Source organism: Macrobrachium nipponense, chromosome 10 (assembly GCF_015104395.2).
Source record: "Macrobrachium nipponense isolate FS-2020 chromosome 10, ASM1510439v2, whole genome shotgun sequence".
NCBI classification, from domain to species: domain Eukaryota; kingdom Metazoa; phylum Arthropoda; class Malacostraca; order Decapoda; family Palaemonidae; genus Macrobrachium; species Macrobrachium nipponense.
This window is the reverse complement of record NC_087204.1, coordinates 21,724,463-21,748,910: the sequence shown is the minus strand read 5'-3', so window position 1 is coordinate 21,748,910 and position 24,448 is coordinate 21,724,463. Positions and strand designations below refer to the sequence as shown.

Sequence of the window (24,448 nt, the reverse complement as noted above, 5' to 3'; positions counted from 1 at the left end):
TATTGTAATACCTACCTGAACACCTGAATAAGCCCTGGTCACTTACCAGCCCGAACCCTCATTTATTAAAAATTTACCAAATCTTTGGTTAAATAAACGATCAGTGTTGCCAATCTCCTGGCAAACACCCTCGTTACCTAGTTACCAGCCCACCGCTGGTAGCCCTGCCTCACGGGCCGGTCACACCTGCCCTCTCACGTCAATCATAACTCAATAACTCCGTATGAGAGGGGAGGAGGGTGGGAATCATTCAGGTGTTCAGGTAAGTATTACAATATTAGTTTTACAATAAAAACTTCATATTGCAATACACCCCCTGAACACCTGAATAAGCCCGATTAACAACATTAATTTGGAGGTGGGGAATCAAATCTGCCCGGCCCTCCACTGTACCAGTTGTCAGTCAATATAATTGAGTACGCGAGTCAGTCTCAAGTTCACTTGCCACTCTCCAAACTAATCTCCTATGTGTGGCCTTCTAGGCCTCCCATATGTGGAGGGAAAAACTCTCTGCACCTCTACCCTAAGGTCAAAACTCATTGAGTGCGGGAGGGATACAAACCTGTTTCCTCTCAGCTGGCTATGTGCATCACCTGAGTAGAGGAAAAAACTGAAGACCTCCCATGTGGCTCTCGGCCTCTCATGTATAGAGGGAATCTGAAGACCTCCCATGTGGCTCTCGGCCTCTCATGTATGGAGGGAAACTGAAGACCTCCCATGTGGCCTTAGGCCTCTCATGTACGGAGGAGAAAACCATGTCCATCGGTGCGTCTGCGACGGTGTCGTCGTTCGTAATGATGTCCTCTCCTGTAGTGTTGTACCTGCCTGTCTGTTCTCTGCCTGGTTGGCACTTGGAAGAATACCCTAAGATAGACCCAGACATGTTCTTTCCTATCTGTCCTAATACTTAAAATCTTCTCACGATATATCATATCATGAATACCTTCTACATATCCCTAATATTCGCTCCCTACTCTAATACTAACTCAGATAGCGAGATTGTTGGGTTTAAAAATAGCATTTAGACCAAAGGCCAAGTATAGGAACCTATGAGGTCAGTCAGCGCTGAAGGGAAATTGACAGAAAAGTTTGAAAAGGTGTAACAGGAAGAAAAACCTCTCTGTTGCACAATGAGTCCAGTGTTAGGAGAGTGTGGAAAAAAGGAGAGAGAGGAGAGAGAGAGAGAGAGAGGAGTAGAGAGAGAGAGAGAGAGAGAGAGAGAGAGAGAGAGAAGAGAGATGAGAGAGAGAGAGAGAGAGGTATTATCTTTACGATAATATACTCGCATAACTGCGTACAGCTATGAACAACCGAACGAGAACTTGTTGCTAATGCGATCGACTCCTATAACAACATCACTTTATTGTATTGATCCGTGTGCGACAGTAATCGAATCCGATAGCAACATCCGTTATTGTATTCATCCGCGTGCGACGGTAATTACTGTATTCATGTTATAAATGTAGCTGAAGCTAATAAGGCAAACTTACGTGCATCAGCAACCTGGACAGAAGTCCCAAGCTTCTGTATGAATTCAAACGTAGCCGTGGAAAAGAAACTAATAGCATGAAAGAGCTCATTACCGTTGTTTTCACACCGACAAAGGATTAATAAAGTATATAAAGTGTAAGATTCGTAATACATATGAAAACGAGTGAAAACGAACGGAATCCTAAATTTAACGCCATCTAACCCGAGAGAAAAACTAGCTTCCAATGAAACGTATTAGTCAAATTTTGGCCTTAAATTACATTGTAAGACGAACAGTATGACTTCGTTCCATAAGTTAAGTATCCAGATATTCATTAATATGCTAACTAGGGGACAAAAACATTAGCCGAGACCAAGTGATATGGTTGAATCTGGAGCCAAGGAAAAAACAGACTAACTGGCATCCTTGTCTGTCTAAGCCACACCTCCTTACAATAGTGCTGTTTGACGACAAGCTAGTGTAATTGTAATTTAATTGAAAAGTAATAAATTAATATTTTAAGGTAATTAAATTTACTTTATTAGGCCTAATATTAATTTCAGTTATCACTGTAATTTGATAATACGACTGGTAATAATTTGTAACTGTAATTTACATAAGCGCAATGTAATTACTGACAGCAATTAGTCTGTTAAACGTATGAAGACGTCATACATACGAATTCCTTATATCTGACATCTGATTATATGCCACAAGATAGATACCTTATTGACTATGTTAAATGTCAACATAGTTGAACACACGTCTTCTTCAAGACGTTTGTACAAACCTGGCCTAAGTGAGGAAGAGTTGTTACGTTAGTCATGCTAGCCAATCTGGACAGAATGAGATGGATACAGCGACGCAAACCCGTATTCGTCATCCACTGATTACAGCGTGAATGACTGCCGAGTTAGTGTTTATACTACGCTAATATGATGATACATATACAGTGGACCCCCGTATTCGCGTTCTCCGGATTCGCGGACTCACACATTCGCGGATTTCTCTCGGGAACGTTTCCCTGCATTATTCGCGGAAAATTCGCGCATTCGCGGTATTTTTCTATGAGAAATATCCACAAATTCCTGGTTTTTGTTATCAATTTCATCAGAAAATGCACTTTTTGTGATAAAACTATTAAAAAAACCGAGTATGAAAAATTTTAGTGGTTTTTCTTAAGTTTTAACTAACAAAATAGGCTGTTTTTAGCGTTTTTATAGGGGTTCTAAACATTCGCGGATTCTAACTATTCGCGGGGGGGTCTGGTACACATCCCCCGCAAATACGGGGGGACCACTGTAATACAATTATAATGTTTTAGTCGGACAGAATCCGATCTTCATTCTGTTCGATTACATTCACATTGAATTATCCTCAGATCGGATTCTCGTTCGTTTTCAATTACACCTGTACTGAATTATCCTAAGTCAGAATGCCTTGAGCCTACAGCGTTAGCCACTAAAAAATAACTACCGATATGTAGTACAGCGAATACTTTAGGCTAGGCTAGGCTACTGAATATGCATACGATATATCATCGTGAACACTAGGCTAGCCGTAGTTAATTTTATTCGATTTCTCTCCATACTGAATATCGTAAGTCAATATGCATTGAACGGAGAATTAGTTGATATTAACAATTATTGTATCGTATAAGTAGAGGAAAGTAACCTTAAAGACGAAGGAGCAGTACTCAACCCTTCAGAACCCGACAGACCCGAAACCAGATCTGAAAGACCAACCATGGCCTAAAAGCTTCTGATGCAAGGAACTCGAAGCAGGAAAAAGCCCAAAGAGGCTCTAAGGACACTGTCCCTCTATAAACTACTACTTTTAATAGAAAACCGATCCGAAGAAACCTGCACTTCTCTTCCTAAAAACTATGTAGCCTATTATCCCTACTCGTCTGTATCTGACCTAATTTTTTATCATCCTGAGAACTTACACATCGAGGGAAGGGGAATCTGCTGCCAACACTGCCTGCTCCGCGCCAGGGGGGACGGCGGATCCTGCCCTGTGGGCTTGCGGATCCCCATAACCCCCAGCACCGGTTAGGGCTGTCTCTGGAACAGGCAGGGGGGCTGGAAAAGAACGATTAGTAATTTCAGTACCCCTATTGCTCGATCTATCCTCACTTAATCTTGACATAAAATCGGTAAACAGAGACGTCATACTCGATGTCAGCCTACTCTCGAGTCTCTTAAAGAGCGCTGTCTCTAAGTCTCTATCTTGGTCTACGTTAGTCTCTTCCTGCCTACGCTTACTTCTTAATACGAGACCTTTCCTATGTTTGAGATACCCTAACATCCAGTCAAAAGACCACTCCTGACATTCCACACATCTGGTCTTTACATTACATTGAACAGGCCTACAATTTACGCATAAGGAATGATTATCGTGTCTTAGGGTACTCATCCTTTTCTTGCATTGTTGGCAAAGACGATACGTTGTTGAACTTCCACTCGTCGTTTTCTGTGATGTCGTGGCCGAGAATGCAGTACATAGTCGTTGTCGTAGCCTGTTGTTGTTTCTTCCTTTGCAGAATCAATGTCTAATGACAAAGTATTAAGAGCAATCCAACCGTAATCCAAGGGATGGCGGTAATTCGTCACCAAAATCAATCAAATCAAAGTTGCAAATGAAGGCCGGGCAAAACCAAAAAGGAGTTCGCTGTGGATACATCTGTACTCCACCGAGAACGATAAGTGATTGGACATGAGAGGGCAGGGGTGACCATCCCGTGAGGCAGGGCTACCAGCGGTGGGCTGGTAACTAGGTAACGAGGGTGTTTGCCAGGAGATTGGCAACACTGATCGTTATTTATTAACCCTTAAACGCCGACTGGACGTATTTTACGTCGACATTTTTTTGTCTCTTGGGTGCCGACTGGACGTATTTTGCGTCGACATACAAAAGTTTTTTTAAAAAATTCGCGGATAAATACTTCTAGGCCTACCAGCCAAAAACTCTTGAATCACGCGCCTTGGGGGATGCTGGGAGTTCACGGATCAAGGGGTTGTTTTTTTGTTACAATGATACGCAGGCGCGCAAGCGCGAATTTCTTTCTTGCCGCACTAAAAAGTATCTGTGACATATCTCGGAAATTATTTGTCGTCACTTTGACATAATTTTTGTACCATTGTAAATTAGCCGTTACATGAAGTATTATATATAAAAATGTGCGCATTTTTATGTAGAACACAACAATAAAATACTCATGATTGTAGCTTTTATCAGTTTTTGAGATATTTTTATATAAATAGTGATAATTGCCAAAATTTCAACCTTCGTCAACTTTGACTCTACCGAAATGGTCGAAAAACGCAATTGTAAGCTAAAACGCTCATATTCTAGTAATATTCAATCATTTACCTTAATTTTGCAACTAATTGGAAGTTCTCTAGCACAATATTTCGATTTATGGTGAATTTTTTGAAAAAAACTTTTTTTTTTTCCTTACGTACCCCGCGCGGTAACTCTTCCGAAAAAAATCATACATGCTATTGTGGTAATGTTTGCAACCATTTTAAAATTAGCCGTTATATAAAGTTTTTATATATGGAAATTTCATGCACAATACACTAAAAAACAACCCATGGTTGTAGCTTTTATCAGTTTTGAGATATTTTCATATAAATAACGATAATTTTGCCAAAATTTCAACCTTTGGTCAACTTGACTCTACGAATGGTCGAAAACGCAATTGTAAGCTAAAACGCTTATATTCTAGTAATATCAAGCATTTACCTTCATTTTGCAATAAATTGGAAGTCTCTAGCACAATATTTCGATTATGGTGAATTTATGAAAAAAATAACATTTTCTTTACGTCCGCGCGGTAACTCTTCCGAAAAAATCATACGTGCGATTGTGGTAATGTTTGCACCATTTTAAATTAGCCGTTACATAAAGTTTTATATATGAAAAAAAAATGTGCGCAATTCCATGTAGAATACCACAAAAAATATTTGCGTAATAAATCACGATAAATAGAAAAAAAAACCACGTTCGGTCAAACTTGACTCTACCGAAATGGTCGAAAACGCAATTGTAAGCTAAAACTCTTACAGTCTAGTAATATTCAGTCATTTATCTTCATCTTGAAAAAAATTTGAAGTCTCTAGCAAAATATTTAGATTTATGGTGAATTTTAAAAAAATCTTTCCTTCCCTTCGCGCGCGGATTCTCCGCCACAAATCTCCGAAATACGTACGTACCAATCTCGGAATATTTGCTCCATTTCATATAGTCATTTCATAGAGTTTTATATATGAAAATGTGCGCAATTTCATGTAGAATAAAACGAAAAATATTTGAAGGTTGTAGCTTTTCTTATTTCGAAATAATTGCATATAAAAATATATATATATAAAAATTCGACATTCGGTCAATTTTAAACTCGTCAGATATGGTTGAAAACTGCAATTTTAAGCTAATACTCTTACAGTATAGTAATATTCAATCATTTTTCTTCATTTTGAAAGTAATTGGAAGTCTCTAGGACAATATTTAGAATTATGGTGAATTTTGAAAAAAATATTTGTTTACGTCAGCGCGTTACGATTCATGCATTATTTTGTGATAATATTTTCTCTGTGTTGCTTTAATCATTTTACAATGTGTTATATACCAAAATGATCGCAATTCAGTGTACATTACAACGAAAAAAAAAGTAACTTGTTACCTTTAACCGTTTCGCACACAGCGCGATTTGAATACAATTATATATGAAATTTCGTTTTTGCGCTATCTATATCGCATTATTTATATATGATAATGATAATTTTTTTCATTTCTGATGGTTGCATACTAAACTTCAGCCAGTGAAAAAAAAGGAGCCAAAAATGAACTCTTAATCTTGAAAACTAAGCGCGCTGTGATTTTTTGAAAAAAATATTTTTTCCGCTTCTGCGCTCACTCTGAAACACTCCGGCACACGGGAGACATTTTTTTTTTACCGCTTCGGCGTTAAGGGTTAACCAAAGATTTGGTAAATTTTTAATAAATGAGGGTTCGGGCTGGTAAGTGACCAGGGCTTATTCAGGTGTTCAGGGGGTGTATTGCAATATATACATTAGGTGGGAAGGTGTGACCCATCACATCAGAAATTATTTTCATAAAACATTCCATTTAGCATATTTTCATACCTTCATAAAATGATACACTTTAGGATATATACAGAAAGCTGGCTTCCTGTTAGTGGTGACACTACATTACCAAGAAAACAAACAGTTCAGGTACTTGCATTCATTAGATTCATCTGCTCTTCTTGAATGCTGTAATTATTTCTGATTTCTTGCAATGATGACTCTAAATTTGTCTTTTCTTTTGTCAATTCCTGCAAGCAACCCTCTAACTGAGAAACTCTGCCAAAAAACAAAAAAAGAAATATAACAGAATTCTTTTTCAGAAATGGTCATCATAATACAGTAATGTAAAAAAAACTATCTTGTATGTACCAGATATGCATCATAGGCCCAGTATGTTGAGATTGGGTGGGAAATGTATAATAACTACAAAAATATGATGAACTTTGAAAGGAAATTCCATATTCAGGTTGTCAAATGCCATGCGCGACGATAAAGAACTTCCCATTTTTTCTGATTTCCATAATTCTTTTAGGGAGTCCCCTTAGTCTTATAACTAGAGTTATGACTAGAGTGATAATTCAGGTTCAGTCATACAAAACAAAGTAGTGTTATCTACAGTGAGTCAGTTATTGGTCCTCTACCTCCTCTTTCTTCTTTTATTCTTCACATCTTGGCTAGAAAAAGGCATCTGGCATATACAGCATAGATGAAAGCAACCCATTAATAATTCAATAATAATTTACCACTTAAAATCTAACAACAATAAATGACAAATTTGTATTAAATTTGTATTTTTCATAACTATCAAACCTTCGGTCTTAACAATAGGATAAATCTCCGAGCGCCAGCTGGAAACCAGTTAAAAACAATCAAAGATTGTATAGCAAGGAATCTGTGTTCTGTAAAACTTTTTCCTAAAGTGAGGCCAAGGAAACCTGAACTGCCATTAAAACTTTCTCATACCTTCACAATTGCTTTCTATAGGCAAAGTTTACATCAAGAATCAATCTTTCAAATATAAATTCACAGTTCTTGCATACATTGCCATTTAAAAACTATCTACTTTAAGATTTACGTACAAGTAGTATTTAGTTACAGATTCTAACACAACTGCACTTAACCAATATAACATTATAGGCATTCCCCAGTTATCGGTGGGAGTTCCATTCTCGGCAGGGTGCTGATAACCGAAAACCACCATTAACCGAAACTTAGCGATCTATGGTGCTTCTGGCACCGAGTTCCAGTTAATGGCGCCTCTGTTAAGTATGTTATGGCCCCATAACCCTATTATCAGCACCACCAAAGCTCAGCCCATTATGGCACCATAAATCGCTGACTTTATGGCGCTAGACGAGTGCCATAAAACCGGATCACCGTTAACCGAGTCTGCCAAAAACCAGGGACTGCCTGTATAAATTCAGAATATAAAGAATTTGGATATGAAGAAAAATTTACCTTGAATCAGATGAATGCTGAACATCTACTAGCTGCTTTTGAAGTTTCTTTATTGCTGTCTTATCCTCGTGATTCTGCCTCTTCAACATTTCTGAAGACCTTTCTTTATCCATCCTGGAATATCATTTGTTAAATTATATATACCATTCAATAAAAAGGACTATAATTTTTGGTTCAAGCACAGCATTCAATTTAAATATACTATTTTGTTTAAACCGGTCAACATCATGCTTAAAACCAGTCTTTGAAAAATCTATAAATTCTTTCTATATGACTAAACACACCTCTTAAGAATTGTAATAACTTGTCATGTAATGTAATATGAAATTTTTTTTAAGTAATTGTATTTTCCCTAACATACAAAACCTCAGTCTTCACATATGGGATTAACTTTATGTGTGCGGGAATTCTGGCCATTATACTTTTGCAAGGTGGTTAAGGTAATAGCTCGAGAGCTACACCTTCATTAGCCTGAGATACTTGTCAACTTGAAGTCAAGAGATAGTGGTGAAACAATGTTTTTCATGTTTCAAAATATATAAAGAAATTAGTTTTTGAGTTTCTCCAACAGCACTTGTCTCGGCATGAATATCTTGTTTCCTTTTCCATGACCACAGCAATTCAGGGATTAAGAAATATAAAAAGCCATGACTAGAGCAGGAAGCCTTATTATATGTGCAATAAGTGGTTTTATGTTTACAACATCACCTTCAACAACCACCACAGAGAATCATATAAATCCAACTCTTCAGTGGTGCTGTTTAACCTTAACGGCATAGTTGTGAATTACATATGGTAAAATATAAGTTCACTTAATCTTTTCTTTGCCTTAAATTCCATTGTAATACATATTGATTTTATGCATAAAAAGTTTGCAAAGGCCTAATCTAATGTTACAAGGAAAACTCCTAGTACATTAATTTATGGTACCGTGTCTCTGCTGCATTTGCTTCAGCCTGAGCCAGACAAAGCTTTAGGGTTGATATTTCAGAGCTGCCCCATTCTTTTGTAATTTCAAGGTCTCTCTGCAGAGTTAACAGTCTGGAAAATGTGAGAAGGATTAAACTCCTGAGTAAATCATCACAACTGAGTAATTCAATCACTGTATAAGAGAAATGGAATGAATAGCATATAACAATGTTCACAAAACAACATACAAGGTACAGTAAATATTGTATACATTCTAACCTTGTTTCTTTATCAGTCACTAATTTCTGTAAAGCCTCTCTTTCTTGTTCTTGACACTGCAATTCATGCTCGAGGGTTTTACAATATGCCACTTTTCTACTCAATTCTCCCAGCAGCAATGCTAAAGCTGACTCGGCATCTTCTAGTGTCCGCCCTACACTCCGCCTATAAGTAATCAACACATTATATACAACTTCACAAGATACTGCTGATGATTTGAATAAATGACCTTACAGTACTTCCACTAAAACTGAACTTGAAGAATCAGAATTGGAAATTTCATAAGTCATCTCTCATGCTCTCTGTGCACTTTTCAGTTTTGAACTCATGATGGATCCAATAATTAAAAAGCACATGCAAGATGAAATATAAAAAGGTTGTAAAAGATGGTAGAAAGTCACACCTTGGAGTAGGTATAACATGCCAGTTACTTTGGTATAAGTTAAAATGAAGTGGAAAAAAAAAATTTACTGTTAAATAATATAATATGAAACAGGAAAGTAAAATACTATGAGAAGAGTCTAGAAACGTAAAGTATAATAAACTTATTTAATAATAGTCATTTACAGATTCCAAAGAAAATATAAGATTCAAGACAGAATATAATAGTGGTTTACGACATCTGGTGAGCCCCATCTCCACCATGAGCCCCATCTCTACCATGTTATATACACCATAAAACATATACAAAGTAAATAGTATACCTTCTAGGGGATGTAACAGCAATCATGTGATGAAGACCACATGAAGACAAAGTTTCTTCTACTACTTGTAAAATAGAGGATGCAGTTTTTTCAACTGCTGCACTTTCATTTTGCAGTTCCATGAGAGTGGATTCTATTGCTTGCACCTATAAAAAATTGTATTCGTATGACAGCCATGAAGATTATCTTTAAAAAGGCAAGGAATGATATAAATGATCTACAATATTTGCAAAAAATATAAATACAAATTAAATAGCAACAAATAGATCTAAATTTATAGAACTGACTACGAACAACAACAGATGTTATTGAATGTATTTGATTACAGTAATAACAAATAACAATGCGTAAAAGTGAATATGCACAATCAATAACATTAAACATAAGAGAAATAAATATATAAGAGAAAAGGTATATTTGAAGCACACCTTCAAGCAAGCATAAGCATACCAATGACTTTGGAAGTCCATGGTATATGTAGACTATGGTATACCCAAGAGTTTGATAACAATGGGTAACTACACATTTACTAGCTAACCACAAATAGCACAAATAATCCAATCAATTTACCCTGTAGGAGGGTACAACTTACAACAGTGTGCCTTGAGAGAGACACACTTTGGTCCCAGTTGTGTTGCTCAGTGCCTTTTTACTTTTCATGCATTCCCTTTGGTCTCATCCTACTCAGCTGTCCAACATCTTTAACTTTACCTTGCTCCTATTTTAAACTCTCATATCAGGATATATCCTTCAGGTGAAAAAACCTATGGTAGTATAAAAATATAACTCGCTGGTCTCATTAATAATAATTCCAATTACTTAAGCAAAGCAACACACAAGATGGGATGCAGAGTGCTTCAACAACCTAAAAGAGTGCACAGGATAAAACAAAAGTTGAACCATAAATCCCATAGAAGAAAACCCTAGCATAAAACTATAACAATGATAATAGTACATTGTACAAGGTTATTACAGTACCATTAACTACAGTCTCTTTTATCAACTCTAATTCAGTATACATGAAAAATAAACTTTTTTTTTCAAGAATAAAGAATAGTTTATATATGTATATGTTTTCCTCTTAACTAATTGGTTCATATTGTGCTTCAATTTGCTTGTGGAATTAAGTGCCAGTAAAACCCTGACCCATGACAGTTCTTGAAACTTCCTAAACGTACTAGCAGAAACTCCACAAGTCTGTTCTGCTTGGCACTACTAAATTTAACAACTATTAAAAGAATTATAACACAAAACTATCATATACCTGGCTAAGTGTTGTTTGCAGCTTTGGTGGTTCAGAGTGTAACTGTGACTGCAGGGTTAAATGTTGTCTTTCAAAATCTTCTAATTCCTTCTGTACACTTTCTGCAACTCTAGGGGTGTCCACACCAAACTGGAGGGTCATTACTTGGCGCAGTAACCTATAAATGATAAACATCGTAAAGTTGAAAGAAATTGCATTTTCTATCATGCACAATTATTTCATGGAGTCTTACACATATGAACTTCCTTACTAACACCTCTTACTATTTCCAGAAGGGAGCCTAACAGCTAATTAGTCTCCATTCCATTATCTTAAGGGTTGCAAAGCTTCTTTGGTAGTAACCTAGTTAACTTGTGAAAACTTCTTCCATATCCATGTTCTTCACCATCTAATAAACTGGGTGCCCAAAATTGCAAATATTTATTTTTTCTGGTTCATAGGCCTAGGGAGTACTTAGCAATATTGGGAATATACTTTGGGGGGGAGGAGGAAATGACTTAAGAGCTTCCTACATCCCTCATGGAGAGCCACAGTTCCAAAGGTATGCATTATAAGTTTCCCAAGTTTTCTGTATACAATCTCCACTGGGCTGCTTGGAGCAGTCTTTTTTTTTCCCTTTTCTCCCTTGAGCTTCATGATGGGCCCCTGTTTCCTACAAGAGCTTCATGATGGGCCCCTGTTTCCTACAAGAGCTTCATGATGGGCCCCTGTTTCCTACATGAGCTTCATGATGGGCCCCTGTTTCCTACAAGCAAGTTTAACAAGTAATCTGCAAAGTTTCAGTCGAGACCAAGCACTGTACCATACAAAATTTTCCTACTGCTTTTCAGGCATCCAGTTTGTCTTCCCAGAGATGTGTAACTTACTCCAGTAATGCCTAGAATTCGATATTAAACCAAAGTACCATCTTCATTTGTTACTAATCTTTCCTTTAAGGAATACTGGAGTGCTCTGTTATCTGCACCTTATCAAAGTGACATGTTAAACTGTGAAACTGCCATGGAAAGAGTAATACAGATCAGTGTATTTTAACACAACTTAAAACCATTTTTAAAAAGTACAACTCTAAAATTCATACCTTGTGATCCTTCCAAGGTTACTTGTGGAGGTCAAAGCCAAACGAAGAAGGTTACTACATTCATCATGCACTAATGATGATACCTCTTTTGCTGCAAACCTGTCAAGGAAGTCTGAGATTAGCTTAAAGCAAATGTGAAAAATTGTGATTATCAACATATTAGATAAAGAAATGTTTATGTAAACAGTTTCCTTCCTAAAAGACAGAATGGAACTGCAATAAGGTAGAAGACTGAAAGCAGTATATGTACGTACTATATGTACGATTTATTACAAAAGATCAAAATGAATGACCAAGTTACCTCTAAACAGACATGTGTGCCATTTCACCTATAATAAGCAATATTAAACCATGCAATCACAAAATGTAAATGTGACTTATATTAATAATGCATTTCTTAATTACTAAGTTGCAGAGAACCTAATGATCTAGCGCTCAAAACAGGTATCAATACAAGTTCAAAATATTTAAGCTTAATAACATATGATATATAATTTGCTTTGCAATTCAATGTAAATGTGGCAAACATGATCTAGATATGACTGAATACCCAATCCCTTTCAATAACTGAAGTGATAAAAGGGTAATTTGTGCTCATCTAATTATTAGTTAAAAATTCTAGGCCTATAATGTAAAAAATAATGAGTAAAAACTATAAAAAATGCATGCAATGACATAAGTTCAGTTTGCAGGTGCAAACAAGATCACTTGCAAACCCTGTCCAACAACAGTAAAGCATGCAATGGTATACGGAACGACCTTGATAATGGTTTCACTCATCTTCCATTTTAATGTACTATTGTTAAAATTGTTTTAAAAATTTCTGTTAAATTATAAATTATACCAATTAAAATATAACACAACTTGCAACCATTGTTCTTACTATGTGCAAACTTCTGACCATTTCTCTGGATAATAATTGAGAACAAATGATGTAGTACATGTCCAGTGGTCACCATGATGCATTTCTGGTTGTCATTTCATTTTACCATTAATGCAAAGCTTTAAGCATCAGGGTAAAAGAACTTTTTTGATTGAGCTACCTCATGCCATGCATTTAATCTCACCTTTATCTTAAAGGATCAGAAGCTTCATAATTCTAGTATAGTATCTGTATTCTGAGATGGCTTTAGTTCTGAATTCACATACTCCAACATAGTATAATTCCTGATTTCACAATACTTCATGACCACACATGTAAGAAATACTTGACTTACAAAAGGAAAATTCTGTGAAATCTTCAAGTATTTAGATGTGTACACCTTCACAGGCATTTACCAACTGCAGTAATTAGATATTTTAGCATGGGGCTAGACTCCATTCATCATCTATTAACCAATAAATGGTCCTAACCCTTAAAGGCAGTTAGGTGTATTTGAAAACAAAACAAAACACGATACTCAGTCCACTACAAAAGTGGACGAGTGAGAAGAAATTGCCATGTGCTTCCAATAGATTTGACTGATTTATTGACTAATATATGCAGATTGGCATCACCTTTCCTAAAAAAGAATCTGATGAGCCTCACAAACATGGAAGCCACTCCCAAACATTACACCAGGATGCACAGTAGAAACCTACATAAAAAATTCCTATTGGGGACTAATATGATCCTATGTAAGCAAAGATTCAAATTTCTTGGGGATATTTTCTTAAGTTTAGACATCCCACCAAATGTTTCTTGTCAACAAAGAGTTATCCTCCATTTGTGTACAAAAATGATATTGTAATGATACAATTAAGTTTGTTCATACTTACCTGGCAGATATATATATAGCTGTAATTTCCGACGACCGACATAATTTAAAACTTACAACACAAGTAGTTGGGAGGGCAGATGGTTAGTACCCATTCCGCCGCTGGGAGGTGGGTATCAGGAACCATTCCCATTTTCTATTCATAATTTTTATTTCCACTGTCTCCTGAGGGGAGTGGGTGGCTACTTAATTATCTATATCTGCCAGGTAAGTATGAACAAACTTAATTGTAATTAATTACAATATCATTTTGTTTCATGAAAACTTACCTGGTCAGATATTGTAGATATAGAATGAATACCCAACCTTAAGTGGTGGGAGAGACAGAATAGAAGATTTAGGAAACACATATATGCAGATAATTGATATCTTGGTTCCTTACCTGTTAGCATAGCTGGCTTCGTGATTACTGACCACGTAAGTTCCGCTTGTGTCTACTAGAGTTGCCAGCAAGGTCAGAGACCTATATAGCTGGTGCACTCCAGATGATCTGTCAACAGGGGCGAGACCACGACGTGACTAGACCATGAACCATACCGATGAGGGCAACGAGGTAAAAATACAACCACCTGGCTTAGCTTACCAAAGGTATCCCACTTAAACTAAGCTAATGGAAGGGAGATCCGCCCCAGGCGGTCACCCCGCCCCCACAACCATAAAACACAAGTTAAAAACCCACCTAATCCCTAAAGGATAGGATGAGTGTTACCTCCTGCCCCCAAAACAGTGTCTGCAGCAACGTATTGCGTCCAAGGGAGAGAAGCAATTTTCGTATGTCACTTCACCTCCCGCAGGTAGTGTGAAGCGAACACCGAATTGCTTCTCAAAATGTGGCATTCAAAATGTCCTTGAGCGCCATATTTTTATGAAAAGCTACCGAGGTAGCGATAGCTCTCACCTCGTGGGCTTTCACTTTTAGAAGCTTCATATCACTATCACTGCACTTATCATGAGCTTCTTTAATCGTACTTCTTAGAAAGAACGCCAGTGTGTTCTTCGACATGGGAAGATCAGGTTTTTTCACTGAGCACCACAAATTGTCAGAAGAGCCTCTGCAGGCTTTAGTTCTCTCTGCAGATAGAATTTTAGAGCCCTGACAGGACACAGGCCTCTCACATTCATTTCCCACTATTTCTGACAACCCTTTGATTTCAAACGTCCTCGGCCAAGGGTTGGACGGATTCTCGTTCTTTGCTAAGAACGTAGGACTTAAGAACAAACCACATTATGATCCGAGAACCCAATCTCTGCTTGCTGATAACCTGGATTTCCGCTAACCCTCTTCGCCGTCGCCACCACCCCCCAGATAGATTTTCTCGTCAGATTCCTCAGTGAAGCTGAATGAAGCGGTTTCGAACTGACCTGACATCAGGAACTTAAGCCCCACATCTAAATTCAACGAGGGTACTTTAGGTTGAATGACCTTCGTAGTCTCGAAAGATCTAATGAGATTATGTAGGTCTCTATTATTTGTCAAGTCGAGTCCTCTGTGCCTGAAGACTACAGAAAGCACGCTCCTGTAGCCTTTAATTGTGGGAACAGCTAACTTCACTTCCTCTCTCAGATAAAGAAGGAAATCAGCTATCTGGCTCACAGAGGTTGTGGTGGAGGAAATGCCCTTCTTCTTGCACCAGCATCTGAAGACAGCCCACTTCGATTGGTACAGAGCGATTGAGGAGGGCCTCCTTGCGGTGGCAATCGCCTTAGCCACAGGTCTTGAAAAACCCCTCGCTCTGGCCAACTTCTTGATAGTCTGAACGCAGTCAGACTCAGAGCGGGGAGGTTTTTGTGGTACCTCTCGAAGTGGGGCTGTCTGAGTAGATCTTTCCTAAGGGCAGAAGTCCTCGGAAAGCCTACCAAGAAGGACATCCCACCTCTGTGAACCAGTCAGCTGCTGGCCAGAAGGGGGCTGGGTGAGGGTCATCCTCGCTCCTTCCGATGCCGCGAACTTCCTCATTACTTCCCCGAGGATCTTGAACGGGGGAAAAGCGTAAAGGTCTAGACCCGACCAACTCCAAAGTAGGGCGTCTACTGCCACTGCTCCCGGGTCCAGAACTGGAGAGCAATACAGCGGAAGTCTTTTCGTCCTGGAAGTTGCGAACACGTCCACATGAGGACAACCCCACAGGTTCCACAGCGACTGGCAAACCTCCTGGTGAAGGGTCCACTCCGTCGGCAGAAGCTGTCCTCTGCCGACTGAGAAGGTCCGCTCGAACGTTCTCTACTCCTGACACGAACCTTGTCAGGATAGTGACGTCTTGCGACTTCGCCCATAACAGGAGTTCCTTCGCGATGGCAAACAGAGAAGGAGAGTGGGTTCCCCCTTGATTCCTTAGGTATGCCAGGGCTGTGTGTTTGTCCGAGTTGATCTGAATGACTTTGTTGGAGATTTCTTCCTGGAAGAACCTTAGCGCCAGGTAAATCGCTGATAGCTCTTTTAGACTGATGTGCCAGGACACCTGTTCCCCTCTCCAGGTGCCTGACACTTCTCTCCCTCCTAGTGTTGCTCCCCAACCCGTGGACGACGCGTCGGAAAACAACACTAGGTCGGGGTTCCGAAGCTTGAGAGAAAGCCCTTCTGCAAGCTTCCGTGGATCTGACCACCAATTTAGGTGTTCTTTCACCTCTTCCGTCAACCACAAGATCGCCTCCAGATCTTGTTTGCGCTTCCAATTGTTGGATAGGAAGAATTGAAGAGGTCTGAGGTGCAACCTTCCCAGAGAAACAAACTTCTCCAGTGAGGAAATGGTCCCCAGCAGACTCATCCATTCCCTCACCGAGCATGTTTCCTTCCCCAGAAAGGTCGACACTTTTTCTAAGCATTGAAGTTGTCGCCCCTGGGTTGGAAAAGCCCGAAAAGCCACTGAGTCCATCTGAATCCCCAGATAGACTAAGGATTGAGAAGGAGTCAGATGCGACTTTTCAAGGTTTACCAGAAGCCCCAGGGACTTCGCTAACGACAAGGTCGTGTGCAGGTCCTCCAGACACCGGTCTCGCGATGAGGCTCGAATAAGCCAGTCGTCGAGATAGAGAGAGATCCTTATCTTCGCAAGATGAAGCCACCTCGCCACGTTCTTCATCAGAATGGTGAAAACCATCGGCGCTGTGCTCAGACCGAAGCAGAGTGCCCTGAACTGGAATTCTGTCCCCTTCAGGACAAACCGCAGGTATTTCCTTGATTGGGGATGGATGGGGACGTGAAAATACGCGTCCTGGAAGTCTAGTGAGACCATCCAATCCCCCGGTCTTAAAGCTGCCAGCACAGATTGAGGTGTCTCCATCTTGAATTTTTGCTTTGTGACGAAGAGATTTAGGCTGCTGACATCGAGGACGGGTCGCCACCGCCCCGACTGCTTCGGCACTAGGAACAGACGATTGTAAAAACCTGGAGAATCCAGGTCGAAGACCTGTTCCACGTCTTGCTTCTCGAGCATTTGATCTAGCAGATCGAAAAGCAGTTTCTGTTTTTCTCCTCGATACGAAGGAGACAAATCCTTTGGTGTCGAGGACAGCGGGGGCAATTCATGAACGGAATTCTGTATCCCTTCCTCACAATATCTAGCGACCAAGGGTCGGCATCTCTCTCTTCCGAGGCTTTCGCGAAAAGAAGAAGTCTGGCTCCTACCGGCGGCTGAAGGACTTCCATATCACTTCCTACTCTTAGAAGGAGCGGGGGTTTTGCCTCTGGAAGAGCCTCTTCCTCGAGAGGCTGGTTTCGAGGAAGATCCAACTCGAAAGGGCTTCGGTTTCTTGGTAGAAGAAACCCCAGAAGAAGAAGTACCTGCTGGTCTCCTTGAAGACTGAGCTAGAAGATCTTGCGTAGCTTTCTCCTGAAGACTCGAGGCTATATCCTTAACCATAGTCTGGGGGAAGAGATGGTCTGAAAACGGAGCGAAGAGCAAATCCGCCTTTTGCGCTGGAGAGACAGATTTGGCTGTAAAGTTACAGAAGAGTGCTCTTTTATCGAGAAGCCCCGTGCTAAAGTGAGTAGTCAACTCCTCAGAACCATCCTGATGACCTTGTCCATGCAAGACAATACACTGGACAGCTCCCCCAGACTATGTATCAGAACTCCTGGACCTGGCATCCAAAAACTCCTAGACACCAGTCGAGAAAGTTAAAGACCTCTAGAGTCCTGAAGAGTCCTTTTAGATGGAAGTCCAAACTCGTTATGAGTCCAAGAGACTTTCGATGATGACAGGAGGGCTCTTCTGGAGGCATCCACAATGCTCCCAAAATCACCCTGACGCAGAGGCTGGAAGTTTAACGCCAACATTCTCTCCCGTCTCGTACCACATGCCCCCTTTCCCGCAGAGTCTTGAAGGCGGCAAAGCGAAAGAGGTCTTGCCTGACGCTTTCCTCTTCTCCATTCAATCGTGGATTTTGCGGAACGCTTGCTTTGTGGAAAGCGACTTCTTCATCTTGACAAATCCTGATGCTTTCGACGCTTTGAATGAAGAAAATTGAGAAGGAGGAGTACGAGGGGCTTCAGGTTGAAACGTTTCTCCAAACTCCGGCTGGAGAAGACGCCTTCAAAACCTTGTAGTCCGATGAGACAGAGCCAACTGCTGCTCTTCCTCTTGCTTCGACGAAATCGTCACTAACTCCCTCTTCAGAAACTGGAGAAGTTGGAGGGAGTACTGAAGAAACTCGATGAACAGGTAGGGTTCCCTCTTCCACCTGTGCTTGCGTTGGTGAGGAACTGGCGTCCACAGGCGCGCGCTTGGCGTCCGAAGCCACACGTTTGGCGCCGACTGGTGCGCGCTCGGCATCTACTAGTGCACGCCTGGCGTCCACTGGCGCACACTGAGCGTCCACTAGTGCGCGCTTGGCGTCCACTGGCGCGCGCTGAGCGTCCGCCAGCGCGCGCTTGGCGTCCACTGGCGTGCGTTTGTCATCAACAGGTGCGCGCTTGGCGGCAACTGAAGCACGCTCCACTTGCACAGAAGCGCGCTCAGCGTCCGCCGCTCGCTTCCGAACATCAGATATCGTGAGAGTAAAAACGGTTCGCAGAGCGGTACCGTTCGCGAGAGCGAGAAACGAATTTCTCACCTCCTCTAGAGAGCCGCTGGGGAGCAGAACGAACTCTAGAGGGAGACTCAAACGGAGAGAGAGGCGAGCGAGGAGAAGGAGAGGGAGAAGGTCTTGACTTCTTCACAGGAAGCCTATCATCCTTCCTACGACGACGCGGAAGAGACTCTCTGGAAGCAAGAACGTCCTGAAGTTGCTGCTGCAGTGACTGAAGCATCTTCTTGGTTGGTGAATCCTCCTGTTCTGGGGAGGGACTGATCCTGTGAGCAGGAGAGTGGCGAGGGGACGCCTCCCTTCTCCTCCCAGGAACGGCCTCTTCCCGAACTCTGGAGCGACTGTATCGCTCGAACGAGTTACCCGAATCCACGTCCGAAGAATCCCTACGCCTTTTCTGCGGCGGGAAAGCGGCGAACGCACTATCCGGAGAAGAGCGAAGTTCCGGAGAACTTGGACGTGAAGCGTCACGAACACGCACAGTCCTTTTCAACGGACGAGAAGCACCATGAGAACTCCACCCTTTACGTGGGGATGAAGCCTCCGAAGACGAGAAACACTCCTTGAGGAGACGTGCACGCTCCTTGGCAGTCTGGGGATTTTCATCAGAAACTGCCGAAGGCACGCCAGATCGGTGGGGGTTCCTTGTAACCCTCCTTCGGCTTTCGACATGCTCTCTCCCCGGGTCCTGGGAGTCAAGCAGAGGTCCCGGCCTAGAGGCGAAATAAGGCCGATCTGGCGCACCCTCCACTACACAAGGGGTATCACTGCACTTCTGCACTTCACTTTTGCTCTCAAGAGCCAACACTTCGATTCTAAATTGCGAATCGACTCCAAAATTAAGGACAAGTATTACCTTCTACCGAGACTGTTTCAGGGCCCGAAGGCAACACTACAGGGTTAGGAGAATTAACAGAAGGAGGGTTAACAGGAGAAACATTAATTTCTTGCATACCCGAAACACTCCTAGAGGAAGACCTCCTTAACCTATCCTTCTCAAGTTTCACTCAGAATCTGTTAACCTTTTACACTCCTTGCAACGGCTTTCATACCCACATTCATGCTCCCGGCAACCTTTACATACAGTATGGGGGTCTACTGAAGCTTTCAATAGCCTACCTCTACAATCAGTCTTAGAACAAAATCTAGCGCTAGCTGAACTAGACCCTGACATTTTATCCAAAGAGAAATCCAAGCCAAAATCAATTCAAACCACTAATAACATGTGCCTAGCCACCGATCCAAGTCAATTAATCCAAAAAAAAAACCAAAATGGATACTCAAGTAGCCAAAAGTTTCCAAATCCAGACGGAGGTGCTGTAAAACAGATGTTTCACAGACCGGCGACAGAAAAATTATGAATAGAAAATGGGAATGGTTCCTGATACCCGCCTCCCAGCGGCGGGAATGGGTATTAACCATCTGACTCCCACTACGTGTGTCGTAAGTTTTAAATTCTGTCGGTCGTCGGAAATTACAGCTATATATATATCTGACAGGTAAGTTTCATGAACAAAATATACAATGCTGCTGTTGCAAATTAGATGGCTGTGTTACTCTAGGTACACCAACACATACTCTCAGCAAATATGCTGCTAATACATACATCACACCTCAATCATACCACACTTGAGTAAAAACCTGAAGATTACAAAATATAAAAAAAGTTGCTGGATACTTAAACATCTCAATGTAAAGAAGTGCAAGTAAAGTAATTTTACTTGTGAAACAAGCACTTTCCCTAGTAAGGACGAAGTTCAAATCACTAACCATCACTTCCCTGATTTAATCAGCTATTCAATAAGATAATATCTGCCCTTCTTGGCTACAGGAATAAATATAAATAAAGAGCTTTGAAGTTTGCATGGACACATTTATATTAAGGAAACTGCACATGCATCTATTTTGAAGCTCACATCAAAAACATAAAACTTAACTGTAAAAGAATACCATGAAAAATTAAATTGAAACTAGTTTAATTATAAATATAAATAAGCTATCTCTATACCTATAAAAATTAATGGCATTTCAGCTGCATTATTCCTCTGTAATCTAAAAAGGACATGTGCACTATGAAATCTTACCACAAAACATTAAGTAATAAAAAAACTGACTAAACTTCAAACCTTCCTGGTTGAAGTGTCATTTAAAGCATAAGCGCTGTTCATATACGTATATTATCTACCTGATGGCATCCTGGGCTTTTCCAGTGAAAATTAGAGGATGATGAGAAAAGCAGAAACACAATCAGATGATACAAAAAAAATACTAATTTTCCAATATCATTTACTAGGAATGAGCAATTTACAAAAATTCATAACTTCCAAACTTCATAAAACTATTTAATTTACAAAAATGTATTCACTACCTGAAATCTGCTTTCATTTTTGTTCTGCAATTAAAACATAAATAAAGCTTATGCAATGCTAGATTCTTCTCTATATAGTCATTTTATTAATATCTCTTCCTTTCGTTTAAAATTTTCATCACTGGTTTCAAATGTTAATTGGAAAAATCTTTTTTTATATGGAAACTTGAACTCTTACCTTTGGTATTGTGTGTTACTGGATGGCAGAGCAGAGGTAGTACCTTCCGAGCGCCTTGGTGGTGAATCGCCTTCTAATGTTTCTCGACACTCCTTAATGGACGAGTTACAAACCTCTTTTACATCCTTGGTAACTGAATGCTTTTCTTCATGGTCATGCTTGGCAAATGTTTTCTGCTTAGGAACAAATCTTTCCTGATAAAGATTTGCCTTCTCACAAGAATTACTGATTAGATAACCACTTTTAAAGGGGGCTTGTGCTGATCCGTACAAACGTGGATCAAATCTCGTTCCGTCCCTCACTTGTCCAGCCTCAACATTTTGCAGCCCTTGATTTGGTTCTCTGGAATGAGGCATACTACCTTGGTCTTTAAAACATTTACTTTGCATTGAAGCACTTTGAGGCCCATCAGCAACATCACCCTTGCCATAGTACCCTGAATCATCAGTTTCAAAACTTGTTTGTTGACTGGGGCAGAGCTTTTTCTCTATAGGACTGTTGGTCACATTTTGGGCACTTTGTCCAAAGTGATTCATGTTGTCTGCCACTGGACTGCCACTAGATATACTCTGACTTCTTTCTAAGGCTAAGGATTCTGCATCTGATATTAGCTGGTGAATTTCATTTAGGTCCTCTTCTTGATGGAGCGCTGATGATGCAAAGAAATTAGACATTTATTTTAGTTATAAATGGCCAAAATGAAAATACAGAGATTGTCACTGAAACTATTACAAATTCTCTGCTTAATATGTAATCATAAATAACATAAACTATAAATTTACAAAAGCACCTCAAAGAAACCAAAGTATTTAGTTGACTTAAGTATGAACAAATGAAAAACTTGAAAGAAAATAGGAAATTAAGAGGGTGGTAAAAGCCAACAGTAAAAATTTGACCCAAAAATGCAAAACTTTCAAATGAGACATTCTGAGCAGCCCTACAAAATTTAATTTTTAAATACCAATAGGCAAATCTGTTGGTTATATGAAGTAGTATGGTTATAAAATACAGTAATCTTTAAAAGCAAATTTACTGTGGTGAACAAGAACAAATACTTTCAACAGTAAAAATCAACATGAATTTTAAATTTTCCTGTACAGTATATTGCATTTAATTTTACATAGTAAATAAAAGCATTTACACTTGTTATCTTGTGAAAGACTTTGGTCACAGTTTGTAACATTTTGGTTATATAGTTAGGCCTCTCACAAGACTATTTTTCAATTGAACTGTCCTTGCAATCATAAAGATAAGGGGTCAAGATGAAGGTGTATTTCTTAATAAAACAACCATACTTACACATTAGGCACTATAATATTATAACCATCATCATCCCATTCTAAGAAAAAGGAAAGACCCTTCTAAAAGAAAGTTTTGGCTGTTAAAGAGGTTACTGTTAAGCAATAAAATATACTATCACAGAAGCAAATATATTTGAAAGTTTTCAACTACTGCAGTATACTGGTGACCTCTCTGTTCATCCTTAAACAAAACTTAGAGAAGGAACTTCTCTATTTAACAGAGCAGACAGGTTGAGTAAATACTGCTACGACATGTAGGCTAGACCCCAAATTCTGTTAAACAAAATACCTCTTTTTGCTATGAATAATTGACCAAATTAATACAATGAATATAAACAGAGTACGTACTTGATCTAATATTTAAGTGTCCTTAGTCAGCACTGGAAGTCTTAGGTAAAGCTGGTAGGTTAAGGGTTTCATTATTGAGTGAGAAACTTAAGTGGGGGTATTGACTTCTCAGTTAATGTTGTTTACCAAGAAAGTGTAAATTACAAGATTTATTTTTTGCAAGGACGTGAAAAAATCACAGCTGTGGTATATAGCCACCACCATCAGAAATCTTACCAGTCTTATCTCTAACAGTCAGCAGCTCATGTGAAACGGAATCAGTTGATATCATGTCACTCTCTGCATCACTTTTGTATTCTGAAGCTGTGCTCCATATACCATCACTATCTTGTTCAGTTTCCTGCAAAAATAATTAAATAAAAGTTCTCAGCAACTATATGTATCTGCTTCAAAAACAAAGTCACGATATGATTTTGGGTAGTGAAACTTTTAATTCAGGATATGCATTATTTCAAAATACAAAACAATAGGCATATATATAAATCAGAACTAACAAACCAGCATTTAAATGATAGAAATACAACTGTTAAATGTAAATGAGGATATTGTTGCTTTTTTATGGTTTGAATAATGAAATGTTTCAAGTTGAAGCATACCACAGATGCATGGAAACTGCAGTATTTTCCAATAACTTTCTGGCATATTACCTAAGAATTTACTTACTGTATAATTTAAAACAGATTACAGTAATACTATTTCCCAACCTTCATGCAACCTACCTGTAATTCAGATAATCCATTTCCAGATTCAGACGAGTTCTTTGCATTATCAACATCCATAATTTCTTTCCTTAAAACATCACCTAACAAATGCAAAGCCCCCTGCAACAGTAATATTTTTTTGTTAGAAAATTTTATGCACAAAAAATGAAAACTACAAAACACCCTACATGATGCACATATGGTACCTTAGGCTATGCAGAAGTTAGTAAATGATAAAATAAGGGGTTAACAGAGTCAAAGATCAGGTCTACAATTGCACTTTGACTAGGCCTAGGTAACAAGGTAAGCAACCAAAATAATGTATGAAAAATGATATTGTTAAGATACAATGAAGTTTTATACATACTTCTTACCTGGCAGATATATACTTAGCTATAGACTCCGTCGTCCCCGACAGAATTCAAAACTCGCGGCACACGCTACAGGTAGGTCAGGTGATCTACCATTCCCACTGCTGGGTGGCGGTATCCGGAACCATTCCCGTTTTCAGACA

General features: G+C 39.5%; 1 protein-coding gene across 1 annotated transcript in view; it reads right to left on the bottom strand.

Annotated features, from left to right (window-relative positions):
• Positions 1 to 24,448, bottom strand: part of LOC135223924 (uncharacterized) — a 53,950-nt gene that overhangs the window by 5,718 nt on the left and 23,784 nt on the right. The window contains exons 2-11 of the mRNA XM_064262846.1: positions 23,953 to 24,054; positions 23,450 to 23,573; positions 21,585 to 22,233; positions 12,257 to 12,355; positions 11,179 to 11,335; positions 9,915 to 10,060; positions 9,211 to 9,375; positions 8,953 to 9,063; positions 8,023 to 8,136; positions 6,716 to 6,840 (exon numbers count right to left, since the gene is read on the bottom strand). Of these exons, the coding sequence (XP_064118916.1) occupies positions 6,716 to 6,840; positions 8,023 to 8,136; positions 8,953 to 9,063; positions 9,211 to 9,375; positions 9,915 to 10,060; positions 11,179 to 11,335; positions 12,257 to 12,355; positions 21,585 to 22,233; positions 23,450 to 23,573; positions 23,953 to 24,012 (1,750 nt within the window). The 5' untranslated portion in view covers positions 24,013 to 24,054. The remainder of the gene's footprint in view (positions 1 to 6,715; positions 6,841 to 8,022; positions 8,137 to 8,952; positions 9,064 to 9,210; positions 9,376 to 9,914; positions 10,061 to 11,178; positions 11,336 to 12,256; positions 12,356 to 21,584; positions 22,234 to 23,449; positions 23,574 to 23,952; positions 24,055 to 24,448) is intronic.